This window comes from Canis aureus, chromosome 17 (genome assembly GCF_053574225.1).
Source record: "Canis aureus isolate CA01 chromosome 17, VMU_Caureus_v.1.0, whole genome shotgun sequence".
Classification (NCBI taxonomy): domain Eukaryota; kingdom Metazoa; phylum Chordata; class Mammalia; order Carnivora; family Canidae; genus Canis; species Canis aureus.
The window spans coordinates 55,077,976-55,098,536 of NC_135627.1; the positions used below are offsets into that span (position 1 = coordinate 55,077,976).

Below are 20,561 nucleotides of genomic sequence, written 5' to 3' on the forward strand. Positions count from 1 at the left end.
ATACCAGGAAAGACTAGAAGTGCTATAAAAAAGCCTCAAAGGCTAACAGACAACTGCTTAAACTAGCCTAGTTTTTCTAGAACATTTTATATTGCTAGCTATAGAGATGTAGACAACAAAACTGTTTAGTAATTTATCAATCATCACCAGATCCTCCTCTTTTCCTTCTGTAGCCTTTAATGGTCTTCTATACCTATTTCTCTGTTTCTGCTCTCTTACTCATGTGTTAAGACTCTAACTCAGACCACTAAATGGCATTTAGGTCACATATTAATAAGCTCAAATACAGCACAACTCAGGTTTTGTTAGGCTAGGTGTCTACTTGTTAAAAAGCTTTTGCATTTTGGATTCATTTCTTAATAAGAAAATTTAATGAAATACTGGTAGATCCTCATGAGCTAAAAATTTTAGTACAACTAGAAACTAAACCTTTATTTTTTTTTATTTTTTTTTTTTTTTATTGGTGTTGAAACTAAACCTTTAAATAAAAGAAAAAACCCAAAGCATGTCTTTCGGCCTTCCATTTCACAAAAGGCAATCCTACTTTTAAACATTCTCCCTTCAATATGATTGCCTACCTGGATTGGGAAGAATGCAAATTTAGACTGTCAAAAGTGTATCAATAAGTAAAATGTCTAGAAATGCAATCAACTTGTACAAGATGTGAAAATTACTGGCTTTCAGTAGCTTTTAGCTATTTCACATTAGTGGAGAGTGAAATTATGGAAAAAGTGATTAAGATTTACACTATATTACTATTAAATGATAAATTTACTAGATCCATTAAGATCTTTATTATTAACTACAATTTTTTAAGAAATTCCAATTGCTTCTTTCTAGAGTTTCAATGTTTATAAATCAAGGAAAATATAATGAAAATGAAGGAAAGAACCTCTACTGTAAAAAAAACTTTGAATTAAAAGAATACCTAATGCAATTCTTTAAAAAAATAATAATAATAAACTCCCTCTTCTAAGATAATAAGCAAGAAGACAAGGTAAATCCTGTTCTTCAACTTACTACAGGGTATTCACATAAACTAGCACTTTCTTATTCCAGTAATAAGCAGGAGATGCAAATATAAGCTATAACCATTCAAAATTAAAAGATTTGAGTTATAAAATGTACCATTATGATTCAACTGATTAAAGGGAGTTTTCTACTTTACAAAGTATCAATGTAATTTGATGTTAAGCCTTAAAATATATATATATATTAAGTATGAACACTTTACTATAAAAGCTCACTAAATGAGACCAATGAAAGGCTACTAACTTGACTTACTGAAAAGGTTCATATCAGCAAACTTTCTCTACACTCATTTAGTCTTAAAAATTGGATTCCACTAAAGCAAATTCTCCAAATTAAAAGTTTATTCTTCAGCGAAAGTTTAATCATTTTGTGTAGAATGCTTTCAAAATTAAGAGAGTTAATTAGGAGGAAAATAATATTAAGAGAAAATAACTAAGGATTGACAGGATTAGGAACATCAGTCACTGTACAATTCTCTAATGAGAAACCAATGCAGTCTACAGGGCCAAATGCCTCCATCTTCATAGGCTAAAGACTGCTTTTTATAGCTGTCAGCTGTCACCTTTTGATGCTCATCAGTGGGCCAGGACAATCTCCAAAATGGTTAAGAGTACAAGCTTTGGAATCAAATCACCTAGCAGAATACTCCATCACTTAGTAGTTTTATGTGACCAAGTTATTTAATTTGATAATATTTTATTTAAATAATCTATCAGCCTATAATACAGTAGAAGAAATTTTAGAATCATCTGTCATACAATCCTCAGGTTCCCAACGAATTTATCATTAATCTTATATAAACTTACCAAAAAAACAGCTAAAGAGGCCAAAAATTCAAATCCTATGTTCCTTCAATAAGCATTAAATATACTTGTTCCTAGAAGAATTAGGGTTTACTATCATGGTTAATTGTTGTTGGATTCAAGAATGAAAGAGAAAAAAAAAAAAAGAAAGAAAGAATGAAAGAGACATTATTAAGATATCTAATTTAGATTTAAACTCATTTCCCCATTTTGGATCTACCATTCTTCCCTGGAACCCAGAAATAAGTAAAATTCCTAATAATAAAATATAGCAGTTGTCTAAACATATTAAATCCTGCTGTCATTTCAGAGAATAACTAGTAAATAATATTTGGTAGATTCCCAAAGAAAAAACACAATGAAGCTAAACAACTTTGGAGTCAAATTTTTTATTCCAAGATTCTACAATAACAGGGAGCATTAACCAAAGAGAAGAGATGGCTCTAAGCTTGACTCTCAAAGGAAAGTAAGATAATTACAGTAATAAAGTCTAAAAAGAGGAAGAGAAAAACCCAGACATTTGATGGCTTCTCAGCACCTGATGAGTGGACAGCATAACGGTCAAAATCAGTCTTTTCTCAATTCACCTCACACCACCTTGCACCCATAGCAATACACTTGAACAAAAAAGCAAAAAAAGTAACTTAAAAGCAGCATTTTTCTAAAATAAATTTGCTAATATTAAAGTTTTATGGCAATCACCTTTAAAAAGTTTTTTTTTTAAATACGAGTTTTTCCTGAACAGAAAGAGAATCCTTGGCATTGCTGAAAATACCACAATAAAACACAACAAATAAAATTAATACTAAGCATAAACAAAAACTTCCTAAGGATGTTGGTGGGTTAAATTATCTATCATATAATCTCACTTTTAACTGGTGAATCATTCAATATGACATCCTGTTTCTTTGAGGTATTCTTAAAATTTCTAACTCCTCCTTTGCTGTCAGGCTATAGCTACTACTTTCCCAATGTCATCTTACCTGCCTTAGAATCCCGTTTTTCCTTCCACTTCCTCATCTGCTTTAAGATGATAAAGCTAGCAAACATAAGACTTAAAAAGTCTAAAAAAGAAAAGAACCAAAAATAGCCCTGGGGAGGGTGTTGGGAGGGCGGGGCGGGGGGTATCCACATGGCTTTATTTTGTGATAGCAATTTCAAGCAGTTTGGAGGCCTTTACATTCCAGAGATGTATTCCAAAGGATTAAGTTACCAGTATTCAACTCTGGATTAGTGGAGTGTTACCATGTGTGGATTGGGTCCTTGCCTTCTTAGCTTTCCTAATGAGGCCAAGGTCACTGATTCAAACCATCATCTCTGATTGCAACCACGAAGAGAATATATCTCCATCTCCACCACTGACAGAAAAAGGAATTACTGAGTTTCTCATACCCCATTAGGGAAGGAAGCAACTAGACATCACAAATAAAGTCAGCAGTTTCCTAAAACCCAGCACTGAGACCATGCCACTACACAGCACAAAAACTAAAAACGGCCCTCCATTCCATGTCCAATTAAGTCCAGACTTCTCAATCCTGCCTTTAAGGCTTTTCAAAGTTAGCCTTATCTTCTATGTTCCTATATACAGACACCATCATCTATTAACTTAGACTATGTCCTATGCTCTTTTCCATAAATCCTCCCTATACCCTGAACCTTCTTGGTGTAAGTTTTCTCTACTAAAATAACTTCTCTCAAACATTACCTCTTCAAAAGCATATGATCTTTACCTTCTGACTCTCAATACTGCTTTATTAATATCTCTCATATCCCACCTTTGTCATACTTTTTCCATTTATTGCACTTCTATCCCAAGTCAGTCCCTAAAATGTTTCAAGCAGCCTACAAAGGGAGCTATAAACATTACAAAATAAATTATAAGTAGGTGAAAACAACTGAAGCAAAGGAACAAAAATAGTAGGAGAGCAGTATTTGGAGCCTTTATCTTTTTATTATCTTTTTCCTGTGTGTGTGTGTGCACACACAGACATCTATATTATCTATATGTAGAGATATTCTAGAATAAGTAGGCTCTCCTTAAGGATAGAAATACCTCTGTGCAAATACTTAGTAAGTTATATTCTTTCAAAGACATAGGACACTTTGTAATCTAAGAATTACAAAATGTCCTTTTAAAAATTGTATTCTTTTATGTATAGATATCCACACACACATATGGGTATATTCTCAAAATTTTAAATGGCAAATGAAGTGAAAAAAGGCACCAACATATTAAGGAATAACTTACTTTGGGGGCACCTTAAATGTCAGTAAAATAATCAAATTAGATTTAGTGTCAATGACAGCATTCATGCTCTTTTAACATTTTATTTTTTTAAAGATTTTATTTATTTATTCATGAGAATACACAGAGAGGAGAGAGAGAAGCAGAGACACAGGCAGAGGGAGAAGCAGGCTCCATGCAGGGAGCCTGATGTGGGACTGGATCCAGCGTCTCCAGGATCACACGCTGGGCTGCAGACGGCGCTAAACCGCTGAGCCACCAGGGCTGTCCTCTTTCAACATTTTAAATAACTATATATACCAATACCATTTCCCCTTTGGTAGAGACTTATGAGTGCTCAGGGGGATAGGAAGAAATAATTCCTCCTCTTTCCACTGCCTGGAAGAGACTAGCAATGGAATGTATGAAAAGTAAACAGGGAAAGGTCTCTGATCACTAATGTAAAAAACCAATAGTAAAATAATAGTTCACACTCAGATTTCTTTTCACTACTAAATATATTTGGGACACATCTGCTTTGGATTAGACACAGATGAATCCCATGAAAACCAACTGCCGAAAATCCTACCTCAAGGTTATGACTTATCTAACATACCTTTAAAACTACAACTATAGATAATAGCCTTTCCTAGAAACTAGGCTATTTTTGTCTGTTTTTAAAGTGAGAAGACAAATATATTGCTTTGAGGGAAAAGAGGATAGGAAAGTGAATACAGTATTTTTATAAACTGAGAAATCTGCTAACCAAAGGGCTTCTATACTGAATCATTTTACAAAGAAAATCACTATCCCTTTAATTTCCTTCATTTATTAAAAAATAACAAAAAACAATTTCCTATCTGGTCCTCCCTGCTTCCAAGTATACCCCCATTCCAATCCAAATACAGCTTCTTTTTACACCAATCTTCCTTGAATGTGATTTAGTCAACAAGTGTTGAACGCCAGATTACTCCTGGAATTCAATCTTCAGTCACTTCCTAAAACAAACTTGCTCTATTAAATCCAACTGTTGCCTTACTGATGTCCTCAATGCTTTTCTTATTTCTTACCCTTTTCATTAATACTCTCTTGCCTGAAACATTTTCCTTCAACCCAAAACTTTCAAAAGGTCCATTCAAAACACACTGCATCCCTGACCTACCAAAGGTCCATTCTATCCCATCTGTGAATTCTGAATGCAATTTCCTATGTCATTTTCGAGACTCGAGTTCCAGTTAGTCTGAGAACATTTTGTAGCACTGAGAATTCACTCAGCCTTTCTGAAATTGTTCCTCCATCTATAAACCAAGAGTTGAGTGAGACCTCAAGATTCCCAGCTCTAAATTTGATTTGTTGATTTCACATCCTCATGTCATTTATTTTTATTTTTTCCTCATGTCATTTAAAACTGTTATTTAGCTCTTATGTTGTCATATCATTTCACCATATGCATGTCATATACACTCCCTAAGGACAAGAACCATGTTTGATCACATCTTTGCCTACACCATTACTATGGAATAATGTACACCTAGTACCTACTCAATAAATAGAAAGAATTTAATGTAACAGGTACAGTAATATATGTGGGAAGATCTGAAACTTCCTTCTGTATGTCAGAATGGCTGTGAACATAATGGTAACAGGGTGCCAGAGTATTTGGCATGATATCTCCATTCTGGATGTTTATGGGGGTTTTCTGCCACATGTCTGAATTCACTCGTTCGACAAATATTTCAGAACATAGTATGAGCCAGGCACTGTTGCATGCAGTGAGAATACACAGGTAAACTAGATGGATAAGGTCCTTCTTCTCACAGGGCTTATATTGTTGAGTATAAGAGTAGCATTCCCACTCAAACTTCCAAGATCAAAATAAGATGAGGATAGAACAGGATAAGAGATATTTGCAGTTCCCAGTGCCTTCCAATATAGGAAATCTGACTGCGAAAACAACTTTCAATACTGCTGTCAGACTCAGGTCTGATCATACGCTACAGAGCCCAACAGTGTGCAAGGGTTGTTCAGAGTACAAACTCTGAAACCCAGACTGCCTGGATTTAAATCCTAGCTCCCACTTACTAGCTATGTGACCTCTGAATAAGTTACTTCATCTTTTAAGTTAACCATTCTATGCCTCAGTTTCCTCACCTGCAATATGGGGATAATAATGCTACTTACAACTCATATAAGATTGTTCTGAGAATTAAATAAGCTGATATATGTAAAGTGCTTAGAACAATCCTGCACCTAAGTACTGTAATATTCAGCTCTTACAACTACTACTCTTACTGCTAAATTGTTATAGAGTCTACAAACAAGCTAAAGACAGTACCTAACACAGAGTAGTAACTCAATATTTAATCAATGACTGAATAAATGTACCGGACTCTTTCTTCCTCTCTGAAAACTGAACAAAAGCATCCTATCAAATTTAAGACTGCTAGGACTCAAGGGGATATAATCTATTTCAAAATACTTTGTTAAAAACAACCCCCCAGGGATGCCTGGGCGGCTCAGTCCATTAAAGTGTCTGCCTTCAGCTCAGGTCCCAATCCCAGAGTTCCAGGATCAAGGGGAGTCTGCTTCCCTCTGACCCTCCCCTATCTCATGCTCGCTCTCTCTCTCAAATAAATTAATAAAATCTTAAAAAAAAAAAAAGTCATACAAGAATGTTTCACTACTATTACCAATGAAAATGTACCATAGCCACATTATAACAAAAATTTACTGCTAGATATTACCTAAATTATATGTTTATACCTTCAAAACATTCCTAACTAGTCAATATGCTGTTTATTACCATGTGAAGATACACAAGGAAAGCCTCATACCAAAGAAATTAGATAACTAGATAAGCTGGGAGAGAATGAAGTCTCATCACAATGAGCAATTTTATAATCAATCCAACTACAACTTACTCAGGCATGTACCCAAGGTATCAGAAGTTCCCCAACTTGAGTGGTGAGCTGATATTACAAAAATAATCTAGGAAGCCTGGAAAAACAAGATGTTATCTCATCTGTCTTAACCACATGAAGCTCAGAGTAACCCTTTACAGCTTCATGGATGAGGAAGGGCAATACCATCTATACCATGATAGATCCATACACACCATGATCTAAAGTTAATTCTTAATAAAAATCAACCATAGTAAATCTTCTCCCCAATCTACACAAATATGGTTTTAAGCCAGCCAACCAGATTAAATACTGATAGGTTTCTCTCACAACTGATGATATTGTACTACAGCATTAGATTCTACATTTTCCCCATCTGTTTTTAATTACCCCAAAAGTAAAGACCTCATCTCTTAACACTTTTTTACTCCCATTAATACCCATAATCAATTTATTGCTAATTCTGATCATTGCCAAACCTCTCATTCCTCTTTACATAATCCATAACTTACCTGTTCAATAACAAGTAACCATAATAACTATAAGTAAAATAGATCAGTTTGGAATTTTAAACAGGTAATTAACTCATTATTTACTAAACTGTCTAATAAAGAAAACTCTCAATACAAATGACATTTTTACAAGTTAAATGTTTATATTTTCAAAAGCTGAAACTGCACCAAAGGACTTCCAATACTTGGATACTGCTTCAGATTCACATTATATGTTGAGTAGATGAACGAATTCAAAGTTGATAAAGAATACTGATATCCTAATTTAGAAGTAAATAGGGGTTTTTTTGGTCTTATTCAAGTTGAAGAACTTTTATTGGCATAAAAATAGGTAAATACAAAATAAGCACAAACATAAAACAAAATGCTTCTTAAAACCAACGACTGAGATTGCTTTTTTGGCTCATAAAGCAAAAAGTAATCAATCAATTCTGATTCACCTCTATTAGAGGAAGAAACAGTGATATCACATGGTCATCTATACAGAACTTATTTACCTTCCAAATATACCACAGTAGTGATTTAAAAAAAAACAAGTTATCTTTTTGCCACTTTGCCTCATTTACTCACTACGTAGATTTTTACCAAGCTATCTGTTAAGCATTGAAATATACTTTGGATATGTAGTAGCATACCAAACATCCCGGTCCATGAAACTTAAAACCATCAGATAATCACACTCACAAAAAAAAAAAAAAAAAAAAATTACAAACTGTAATAAACATTAAAAAGAACAGCATTAACAAAGAACCTGAGTTTCGTTTGCTAGCTCAGAGAAGGCCTATCAAAAAGTGATGGTTAATACACTTGTGAGGAGCACCAAGTAGCAGTGTATAGAATTGTTGAATCACTATACTGCAGACCTGAAACTAATATGATATATTAATTACACTGGAACTGAAATTTTTTTTTATTAAAATGTGACCGGTAAACTTTGAGAAGGAATGGAAAGCAGGTGAACACCGGATGTTCAGGCTGAAGGAACAGTGTGTACTGTGTACTTACCCTTAAGGAAGAAGTAAGGATAGATGGCAACTTGAACTGAAAGAAGGCAGCTGGAACGCAGAAAAGTAGGGGGGGGAAGTGGCATAATATGATGCCAGAGGTGAGCAAAAGCAAAAAAGTATTTTCAAAGTAATAGGAAGGCTTTTAAGGGTGTTGGGCAAATATGTGATCTAAACAGATTTTTAAGACTATCATTCTGACTACAAGATATAATAATAAAGAAACCCAAGAATATATGCAAGAGGCTAGTGAGGAAGCTACTGCAGTACTTTAAGAGGTAAATATGTTTAGACAAGAGTTGTAGCAATGGTGGTGGTGGGGCAGATGAATTAAGATATATTTTGAAGGTTATGGTCAAGATGCATGGGGTGAGGAAAAGAGAGTTACCAGGCATGGCCCTCAGGTTTCTAAAGTGAAGAACTAGTAAGAAATAATTATTAAAATGAAGATAAACAAAAGAGAGATGTGAGAGATTAGGTAATGAAGAGGTAAGTTCATGCTCTGTTGGGACTATCAGAATGCAAGTGGAGATGTCTTACAAAGGCACATAACAGGGTCACCCTAAAGCTAAGAGAAGGGTGGGCTAATGGTGCACGTTCAGAAACTGAGAGCATAGACTGCATCTAAAGCCACAGAGCAGATGATCACTTATGGAAAAGGCAGTAAGTGAGAAGAGGAACCAGAAACCTGAAGAAACTCCAACACTGAGTCTGACAGAGTAGGTGAATCTAGGAAAGATTGAAAAAAGGGGCCAGAAAGGTGGGAAGGAACTGAAAGCAAAAGAGAGTGTTTCAAGAAAGAGGAAAAACAAAGGTCAACTAGGCCCAACAATGCTAAAAAGTCAAATAAGATTTCCGGGTCAAACCGACTGGTAAGGAAGAAATGGTGGAAGGATATGTGAATACATGTGAAGCTAGAAAAAAAAAAAAAAAAGTCAACCTAGAATCTAAAACTAATTATAAAGAGTTCTTTAAAATAATGTAAACATGTAATTCCTTTTAATGAGCCGTTAAAGCATATTCTTACCATGACATATTCAATGGTAACAATACAGTGACATGGCAAAAACCAACCACCAGAGTTCCAATATTGCAGCACGCTTCTAATATTGCAGCACCAGAACAGGTCATGCTTTGCATAGTTTCGTACTTTTATTTTATTTTTTTTTTAATTTTTATTTATTTATGATAGTCACAGAGAGAGAGAGGCAGAGACATAGGCAGAGGGAGAAGCAGCTCCATGCACTGGGAGCCCGAAGTGGGATTCAATCCCGGGTCTCCAGGATCCCGCCCTGGGCCAAAGGCAGGCGCCAAACCGCTGCGCCACCCAGGGATCTCAGTTTCGTACTTTTAAATTCAACTTTCTAAGCAAGAACCAAAATCTACTTGACCTACAATTCTGAAGCCAAAGCTACAAAAACTGAATTTAAATTATTAGGAAGTTAAAACAGTTTTCCTGAAAAAAAAAATTTTCATACAACTTTCAAAAGGAAAAAACCTACTGCATTCAAGGTACATCAACGTGATGACTTTAACCACTTTTTTCTCATCAAGGGCTTACAGGTAAACATTGGTATGTTCCACGGTAATTCTGTTATTTGCACAAATACACAAATCAAAGGAGTCTGCCTTCTTTTCAGGTTTTCAGCCACTCTAATATTATTTATGGGTCTTACCTCTTGTTGGCTTTATTAGCAAAAATACCAAAATACTTAATTGGAAAAATGGCTTTAAATATTAGCTGTTTTACTACAATACATGTAACCAGAGGCAACTCCATCTCTCTAATAAACTAAGCTTCAGTTTAGTCGCCAGTAAAATAGAAAAAACTTAACCCAGGGTTGTTGAGTTGGTTTAATGTGATGATAAATATTAACTGGATCTAATTCTAACATTTCTAATCATGTCTGTGAACTGAAATACTGACTTACGTACTATTCTTATTTCTAATGAATATAAGCCAAGCAATTCCACTCTTAAAATTTATGTTGTCATTACAGATCAAATCTTGGAGCAATGACTTTATTAAAATTTGCATCATTCTTCATATTCAATAGGGCAATATTCTATAGTTAAGACAGGTATATAATGATAGTAAACACATTTCATACTCCTTTTCTAAAAACCCCACTAAGATTACCAGAAAAAAAATGAATTTTTAAGATATAACGACATAAGCTCACAAAAAATGAAGAGAATGGGTGAAAAGACAATAGCTACAAAAATTCAGAAACTGGAAAGCAGATGGTTGAGTGACAAATGACTTAGCAAACACTAGAAAATCAAATCTTTAGCAAACAGTGGAGAAAGCCAAGAACAAACCCAATTTAAACTGTAAAATCCCCAAAAGACTCAGCAATTGGCAGGACCACATACATCCAAAGTGGGATATGGGGGAGAGAGGGCGATAAAATAAAGAAAGATTGTGTAAATGTCTTTTTAAGAAGTAACCAGCACCACTGATACCAACCACCCCTCCCCAAAGCCAACAAAAAACTGAAAATATATTGTCTGAAGAATATAAAACACAATATCCCAAGATTGAGAAAATCAAGTATAGCCAGAGGCAGGAAGACATACAAAAAACAGGATGCCTGAGTGAAGAAATATATACGGGGATACTCAGATTCCCCCAAGACCTTTTACCCAACTTCCCTATCCCCCACAACCTTCATCTCAGGCAAGAAAGAGACTTCTATAGGGGATCTAACCACCTCAAAGACATGAAGACACTGACATTAAAAGTCCTCTAACCAAACAGCCCAGTCTAGTTACCATACAGTAAAGATAACAAGGTTCACTGAGGATTTCTAATTAGCATTTTACTCCCCTATTCACACACAACCACCAACCATCCAAGGCTACAGAATGTTAAAGATAAAGACCAAAGCAAAAAAAAAAAAAAAAAAAAGACCAAAGCAAATACAAACTAAGAAAACAAACCTAGGGAACACTGATCACACAAGAAGAAATATTTTTTAAAAATAATAATGTTTATATATTCATATAAGAGAATGTACTATTGTTTCTATAGCAGGATACTATTTAGAAGGAGCAAGGACCAAAAAATAAAAGATTTGGGAAATTAAATATATGATAATACATGAAAACCTCAATAAAAATGGAGCAAATAGAAAAGGAGATGGAAAATAGTAAAATACAAGAAAATTAGAAAAAAGTCAAGAAGATCCATAACCCCAATAAGAGTTTGAGAAAGGGAAAAAAAAAAAAAAAAAGAAAATGGGAAATTATAACCAAGACCTCATTCAAAAAAAAAAAAACTCCCACGAATTAAAAGATGGTTCCAGGGGCAGCCCAGGTGGCTCAGCGGTTTAGTGCCACCTTCAGCCCAGGGCATGATCATGGAGATCCGGGATCGAATCCCACGTCGGGCTCCCTGCATGGAGAATGCTTCTCCCTCTGCCTGTGTCTCTGCCTCTCTCTCTCTCTCTGTGTGTGTGTCTCATGAATTTTAAAAAAAAAATTTTTTTTAATTTAAAAAAAATTTTAAAAGATGGTTCCATATCAAAAGGGCACACCAAGTACTCAACAAGATGGATGAAAAGAGACCTACAGAAGGACCCATTACTATAAAATTTCCAAACCCTGGAAATAGATACAATCATAAAAGCTTTCAGAGAATTAAAGAGTGAGAGAGGGGAAGAGAGGAGGAGTAAAAAGGTCAGAGAAAAAATTTAAAACAACACACAATATTTGAGAAATGAGAACTACTCAGACTTCTGAAAAGCAATATGGAAGCTAGAAAGCAATGGAGTAAAATTATAAATTACAACTTTACATGTAGTATTCTTAACCTAACCAAATAATCAAACAAGTGTCAGAGTAAACTAAAACCATTTTTTTTTTTTAAGATTGTAAAGAAATCTCTACATCCAACACGAGGCTCAAACTCACAACCCTGAGATCATGAGTTGCATGCTCTACAGACTGAGCCAGCCAGGCACCCCTTAGAATTTTTTCTTTTTCTTTTTTTTTTTTTTTTTAAATAATCTCACCCCAACATGGGGCTCGAATTCATGATCCTGAGATCAAGTGTCACATGCTCTATGAATTGAACCAGCTAGGCACTCCTAAAACGATTTTAAAACATCAAGTAAATCAAGAATGAACATGACATGGATCACTGCAAAATGGAAAGCCAACCCCAGGAGACAGTGAAGGGAATCCCACAATAATGATTGTGTACCAGGTCTAGAAGACACTCAGTCCAGAATGAAGGTCAGAGGGACATGAGACACTGCCTCAGGAAGATAAAATTGGTAACAATACCTGGTATGTCTGAACATCTCAAGGGACACTCAATGAAAAGGTGAATTAGTGATAATTACAGCAAAAACTAAGCCACAGGGTGGGGCAGAGACACTGAACTTCAGCCAGAGCACCCTATGGTAAAGCTAACAGTCAACAAGTCACACAAGATAAGCTCTTTAGTCTAACGTGCAAGCAGATGACCAAGAACTACCAGACATCTGAGGAAAGGCTCTGTCCCATAAGGCAAAGCAAAAATGGGCATAAAGCCAATTCGGAGGAAACAGATGAAAACCTGGGGCGGGGGGGGGGGGGGGGGTACCTACTACCATTTCTATATGCTAAGTAATATATAGAAATATATATACTATACATTCTACATGTACTTAGATAGCTGGGGTGTGGTGGAGGGAGGCAGGCAAGTGTGGTACATTGTACAGCACATGAAAAGTGTTATTTTACAAGAATGCTGAAATCATAACCATTAAGAAGAAAGGGTGCCGTGAGGTAAGGGAGATTAGTGGAGTAGCTGATAACAAAATTAAATCTTCATTTTCTATCCAGGAAGTTAATAAAAGCAAAACAAAAGCAGAGAGTATTTTATTTAACACACACTATACTGGGCATGTGAGTTAGATACAGTTCTAAAGGCTTTCCCAAATTCATTTCCTATGACAACCCTATTGACATAGGTACACCCCCACTTTTTTTTTACATGAGCAAAATGAGGCGTAGAGAGAGGTTAAGTAGCCCAATGTTACATAAAACAGTTGACAGAGAAGATTCAAACCTACAGTCTAATTCCAGAGTCCATGCTCCTACCCATCAAAGCCATGTTGCATATCCAGTAACAATACAAGCATGTTGTTTACAAACTAGGAGGTAAACAGGACAAGGATTACTGAAAAGAGGTAAGTGACTGCTTTTGGGAAAGGAAAAAATGGAAAAGGAAGGGGACAGGAAGCTTTTGTTTGTTTTGATAATCATGTAAACTTTTTTACTCTTTAAAGTGTGCAGGTACAACCTAAATAAAAAGTAAAGCCTGTAGCTTAGTATTCTATAGTTAAAACATTTTATCTAATGCTACCATCCTCAGTAGGCAAAAATGAGTACTACTCCTATTTCATAGATAAGACTTTCCTTCCTCTTCAACAAAATTTGAGGGCCCACTACATAAGAGGCATTTGTATTCAGAAGACAGAGATCAATTCACCTCAAATAATGATGAGGTGAAAGAAGTGCAAAAAAGCAAGTGTCTTTATTCTTTTCAATTTATTGCATATACTGTATGACCCTGAATCTCTAATAGCTGTGCTTAAGATGAGAAACAATATAAATTTTAAATAGTGACAGAAAAAAAAAAAGAGAGAGAGAAAGGTCAACTCGTTAATTTGTTCAAAAAATATTTAGTTCTTGCCCTTAAGGAGCTCAGAGTCTTGTGAGGAAGACAGGTAAACATAATTATAATTGAATGAGTGCAGTGTGTTACATAGAGGAATACCAAAAAGTGCTAAGGAAACAACATGTTCTGGGTAAAGGGAATGCTTTAGAGGTAACAACTGAGCTGAGTCTTAACGGGATGAATAGAAGTATGACCAATTTTACATAAAAGGCTGTACTAAGAGTTGGAAAACACAGAAGACCACAGATCAGTGTGAAATGCCTATATTTTCCCTGTTTAATAAAGGTAAGTTCATGTAAAAGGATAAAATAAGACATTAATACCTTTTCAATGAGAGTGAATTTTAAAAAACAAGATACATTATTATCTTAACCCCTGACCCATGTTTCTAATGTATGGTCTTGCCCAATGATGAACTGAAAGCATGTTCCACATACCTAATAAACATTTTAAGTTTTAAAGAGTTAAGAGTATTATTTCAAAAGAAACCTAAAGAATAACCATCTTTCATTTGCCTCACCACCAAAAAAAGTTACATCGCTAACACGGTTTCTAAGTCATAATATTGAAATTATAACGTACCGCCCCCCTTCTACCTCTTGAAGAGAGAAATTGGTGAGCAAACCTCAGAAGATGCAAGTGACACAGATGTTATCATGGAAAGAAAAGGTAAGAATTTTTTTTATAATCATTATCACTTTTTTCTCTCGTAGATATTCTCAAACTCCCTTCCAAGGGCAAGTTTAAATGAAACATTTCTTTTCTCTAAACTTTGGGGATAAAAGAAATAATTTGCAGTGAAACACCATGAAAAAAATAATATACATGTTTCCCCTTATTGACTTTTACAGGTATTTTAGGGGTGACACATTTTGATTTTTCAGCATTTAAAGGATAACTATGAAACAAAACTTTCCTGGTTTTGATGACTTTGATGTTAACTAACAAAGGTTCAAATATGTAGTATATTCAAAACAGGTAGAGTCAACTCAAGTTACTTCACACCAATATTCAATCATACTTCTTGTTCATTTCCAAATCTTTCTACATAATTCACCCCTAATTAATCTTCCTCTTAGTTACTGTATGGAAAAGTTAATTTTGTATTAAATACCTTAAACTGCCCTCTATCCCTACAATGAAAAACCTACTTCTAAGTGGCAACATCTGACTTTAATGGTCTGGAAAAGCAAGTTGTGGAAAGCTCTATCATGCCCTACCACCAGGGGAAGAAAAGGAGAAAGTCAACCAGGAGACCACAAATGGTAATTAACAAAAATCGTGGCAGGTTTCAATTCAAAATGTGTGGTTTTCATTTGTGTATTTCATCTGTCTTTTATCTTGCTGGAATCAGTATCCACATAATACCTGATTTTCAGGGGCTTCACTCAATCACACACTCTAGATTTAGAAAACATTAATATTTGGGGCAAATAATTATTTAAAATTATAGTGAATATTAGTAACTACAGGTGTGAATATTGACCTATGAAACAGAGTTTTATCAGTAATTATATTAGGACTCTTAAGGAAACCACATCCTAGAAGAGGTCCTCTTAAGTAAACTTTGTATACGTGATACGGAATTCATTTGGTTAGGTAACAAGGTTTTAATTATAGGACTCCTGAAAAAATTATAAAAATCCTGAAAGACAAGATTTTAAATTATATCAATTAACCATACTTTTAACTAACATCTCTTAAGTAATTAAAAAAATATATGTATCGTGAAAACCTCACTGGAACATTTGGCCTTTGTTCTCTTTTTCTAAAAACTGCAATTCTTTTGAAATACTCTCAATTTTTCCAAGGTGAAAACCACAAAGACACATTTAGGATATAAATTTCCAATTGGTTTGATGAAAGTTCCATCACAAAAATCTCCAACTAATACTAAAATAATTAAATGTCTTTAGAGCTTATTCCGAGTTGCATGGCTAAAATAAATAGCCTTGGTCATTAACTCCCTATGATGCTATTTTGATCAAGGTTAAGTCACAGACCTGCAAATCTGTGACAAGAACATTCCTTTAAAAAATCAACTTTGTTTAAAAGCCATGTAGAATCATTAGAGATTTCACAACTTTCTAATCAGTCAGCTTAAAGGACACAATTTGATTCAGTGGCATGGTTAGAGCATTATTTCCAATTCAATCATGAAAACACTGGTTTAATAGTGTTTTTTTTTTTTTTGGCCTTATGTATTTTTTTTGGCAAAGAAGGGAACAGGTGGAATAGATTAACAGGAGAACAAAGTCTTATTTCCATGCCCCTATAAATCCAACCCTTCAAGACTTTCCTTATTCTTTAAAATGGCTACCACCTTGATCCACTATACAAAAGGGAAAATAAAATGTACAGACTACCACTATCAAAGATAAATCTGGTTATTTTGACAGTGTAAGCCCCCCTCCCCCATGACATACTTTCTAAGATTCCCATTCCTCTTCGGTTCAGATAAAATGACCATTAAATAAGTGTACAAAAGTTGGTCAATTACAGTATAAGGGTAACCTATATAACCCAGACTAGGTCATCTTTCCTATAATGTCTGACTAGGAAAAGCAGGTAACATTATCTTTTGCAGACTAAGATCAAACACAGTAGAAGTGAAAAGGAGAAACATTCGTGGGAACCACAGCACCCCCCCGCCCGCCTCCAGCCCCCAGAGATGATCATAAGTATTTTAGTAATTCAAAGGAATGGATGAACTATTAATATAGGTTAGCAAAAATCTTCTGTAAGAAATCCCTTTAAAAAGCATAACAAAAAAACACCTGGTGCCCTCAGACCTATACTTAATACTCAATAACTATTGTCAAATAGTTTGCATACTTACACCCACCTGCTATCTCCACTCTGAAACCATTCCATGACACTCTTGCTCTAGGAAACTTACCACGAAAACGATTTTCACACACAAAAATGAAAAAAAGAGGTAATGCTCTCGACAAATTTTGTGCATGTACAAAGCTACTCAATAGATTCACTACTCTGAATCCGTTGAATGTCTGCAGAAACACGGCATAATCTTACCTCTCATCCTCGCCATCCACCAGGGGTGTCGTCAGCGGTAGCACCTTCAACGGGAAAAGAGAAGCAGAGGCTGCTAGGCTGCTGCTACTCCCATCTGAAACTGCTGACATTCCCCCACTGTCACCACTGATAGTCTGAGGTAAGCCAACTAAGGAGGGTTCCGCTGGGCGCCTGGCATCTTCAATTTGGCTTCCAATTGCCTGAGCTAATGATTGTGCAGAGAACTGAGTAGAACTTAGTGGGATCTGTTGTGCCAGAGGCAGATTTATATTAGTTGCTATCAAGGGAGGTTGACTAACACTCTGAACCAAATTACCATTTTGAGTGGCAGGGGTTTGTGCTATATTCTGTGGTGGAACCAAGTTTGTTAGGGCAGAAGGCATTCCAGAAGGACCAGCTGAACTAACCTGATTTGTAACAGAAATACTACTAGCAGAGGGCAAAGGACTAACTGCAGGCAACTGCTGCGAAACTTGAGCTACTGATTCTACTCCTTGCGGCTGGGGAGGCACAGTTAACAAGGTACTTTGGGGTGCAAGGACCAATTGTTGAGGAAGGCTCGAAGCACTAGTTTGAACTCCCTGATGAATAATCGCGGTTTGAGCAGGTGAAACTATCTGTGAAGACGGAGGAGCACCTTGCTGAATAACTGAAGGTGTGACTTGGGTAGAGGGCTGCTGCACCGCAGTAGCTATGTTTGCCTGTTGACCAATATTTGCGATTTGACCGCCAGTAGGTACCACAGATCCTGCCGTCTGAGCCTGGCCAACAGGCTGGCCAGAGGCCCCTGCAGGTTGTGCTTGGATTGCGGTGGGCTGCACTGGCAGCTGGATGCTCTGTGGCTGGGCCGTAGGAATCACGGTCGATCCTGCTCCCACGCTCGCAGCACTGGGCTGTCCCGAGGACACCGCTGTTTGGAGCATCGGCGGCGGCGGCTGCTGCTGCACATACTCTGAAGTAGGATTCTGAGTCACCGGTTTACCATGGCCTGGGACCATCTGTGCAGATACAGTCGGTTGCTGTTGTCCATACTGTAACTGTTGGGGTGGTGCCCCTGGAAGGGGAGCTTGCACTGGAGGAGCCGGCTGAGAATATGGCAGTTGGGGTTGAGCCAAACTGGAAATGGAAGGCTGCTGACCTAAAGCTGAAGTTACACCAACCACATTCACAGGTGATGGCTGGATACCCGTCGCGGTACTGAGAGTGGCTTGCAGAGGGACAGGCTGAAGACCTGGCTTTTGATAGCTCAGTTCTTGCGACTGCAACTGTACTTGTGTGATCTGTGACTGAGAAATACTCTGTGGTATACTGACTGCTGAAATACTCTGAGGACCAGAGCTACTGAAATCCATCTGTTGAAGAGCCATACCTTGAAGAGTTGGCTGCTGCTGCTGCTGCTGCACCACCACAGTAGGGGCTCCCATCTCTCCACTTCCCACACTCTCTGTGTAGTGACTCAGTGTGCTGACACTACTGCTCACTGAACTCCCACTAGTGCTCTCCCTCTCAGAAGTCACTTCTGGGTTTTGTTTTACAGTTTCCACCACTTTATTCATCGCCACACCTTCTGCAGCAGGTGCGGCGTTTTCTTTCTCATAGAACTCGGTGCAAGTCCATCTACCTTTCTTAAAAGGTTCAGAACTAGAATCTAACTTCACAACTCTGAACCTCGACGTGTTAACTGTCGGTGGCTGCTGCTGACTGGAAACTGATCCCACAGTCATCCCTGCAGCTGCATTAGGGGCGCTGTTAACAACAGCGGAGGAAGAAATAGAACCATTGCCCATGCCACTCAAGATATTCACATTCACACCGCTGCTAACTCCAGGCCCGACACTCGCACTAGCAGCACTAGGGATATTGCTCGCATTTATACTGGCATTACTAAGCATGCTGCTTGTCACGCTAGGATTAAAAGTACCCACAGCAGTGATGTTAACATTATTCACCGTAGTAGCGCCAGTAACAGAACTTATACCTATACTGCCGGTAGTAGTACTTGGAGCTCGGATATTAGTCATTACGGATGCAGGTGAGCCTCCCGATGATACAGCAGAAGTCGGTGCAGCTGGTGCAACGCTGTCGGCGCTTCCAGGGGCAGAGAGTTTTCTGGATCCCGGGCTTGAGGGTGGCCCTCCGGGAATGGGTGGACTGGCCACGCCGGCATGGGATGGATGGTGGTGCCCGTGGTGGAGGTGGTGCCCGTGATGAATGTGATGGTGGTGATGGAGGTGGTGAGGATGAGCGTTCCCATTGATCACAACGTTCTGGGGGGGAAGGTGGGGCAGATGAGGCTGCGGGAGGTGGGGCTGGTTGGGAGACACTGCCCCAGGTGTCTCGGCTTCCTGGAAGTTATTCAGAGTCTCTTCTGAGGAGCTGCGCTCAGGCTCCCCCAAGTCGGTCGCCCTGGAAAGTGACACATCGAGGATCTCGGAGGAAGACAGATCCTCCGTGTGGGACTCGTCCAGGTCGTCGTAGCTCTCCGTGTCCTCGGCGATGCTGTTGTTGGAGCTGATGCTGGCGGAGATCTGAGCCGGGGTGACGCTGGTTATCTGGAAGCCACTTTTCTTTTTCATCTGAGTCCCGCCCGGCGCCAGGGGCTGTGCCTGCAGCTGAGCCTGCGAGAGGAGGTTCAGGCTTTGTGGAGGCGGAGGCTGCGGCCCCGACGTGGAGGATGCGGCGGGGGGAGGCGGCTGGAGCAGCGACGGAGGCGGAAAATCCTCGGAAGATGTGACACTACTACCGACGCCGGTACCTGCCGCGCTGAGCGCAGAGGCGCCGCCGCCGCCGCCGCCGCCGCCGCTGCCCCTTCGAGGGAACATCGCCGGGTGCGCCATCTTCCTAGCGCTAATGTCTGCAGCGGCCGCGGCCGCCGCGGCGGTGGACTCGGGCGGCTGGTGCATTGTGTCGGGGGCCGGGGGGGCGGAGGAGGCGAGTGCAATTTCCTTCTTCTGCACCGTAATCTTTGTATTCGAGACGCCGGGGAGGAAAACGGGACCTGACGCTCCGCCCGGCGCGGGTCCTCCTCCTCCTCCTCCTCCTCCTCCTCAGCAGAAGGCGCCGGCCGCTCCTGCCTTCGAGGGCGAGCTTCGGGAAGGGAGGATGAACGAGGGTGAACGGGGCGGCCCGAGAGGTGGGGGAGCGGGGGGGACCCCTTCAGTCCTCCGCCATTCACTTTCCCCTCTAGTCTCACACCCCCCTCTCTAGTCCGCCTTCACGTGGGGTGCGGGGCAGGAGGGAGGGGGCAGGGGAGGGTGGGGGTGGGGTGGGGTGGAGACGAGGGGGAGGAGGAGGTGGGGAAGCCGAGAAATGCCCACCTTCTCCGGCCGACTCGGGGGCACCGCAGCCCCTGCGGCGGCGGCCGCTGCAAGAGCCTCCC

General features: G+C 38.6%; 1 protein-coding gene across 7 annotated transcripts in view; it reads right to left on the minus strand.

Moving 5' to 3' along the window:
* Positions 1 to 20,427, minus strand: part of TSC22D1 (TSC22 domain family member 1) — a 131,099-nt gene extending 110,672 nt beyond the window's left edge. For 6 of the 7 annotated variants that reach the window (XR_013355979.1, XR_013355977.1, XR_013355978.1 and 3 more), the window contains exon 1: positions 17,183 to 20,427. Coding sequence is in view for 4 of the 7 variants with exons in the window: in XM_077855594.1 (XP_077711720.1) it covers positions 17,183 to 20,085 (2,903 nt within the window). In the remaining 3 variants the exon portion in view is untranslated. The remainder of the gene's footprint in view (positions 1 to 17,182) is intronic. The other variant, XM_077855593.1, reaches the window with a different exon arrangement.
* Between the last annotated feature and the right edge of the window lie 134 nt (positions 20,428 to 20,561).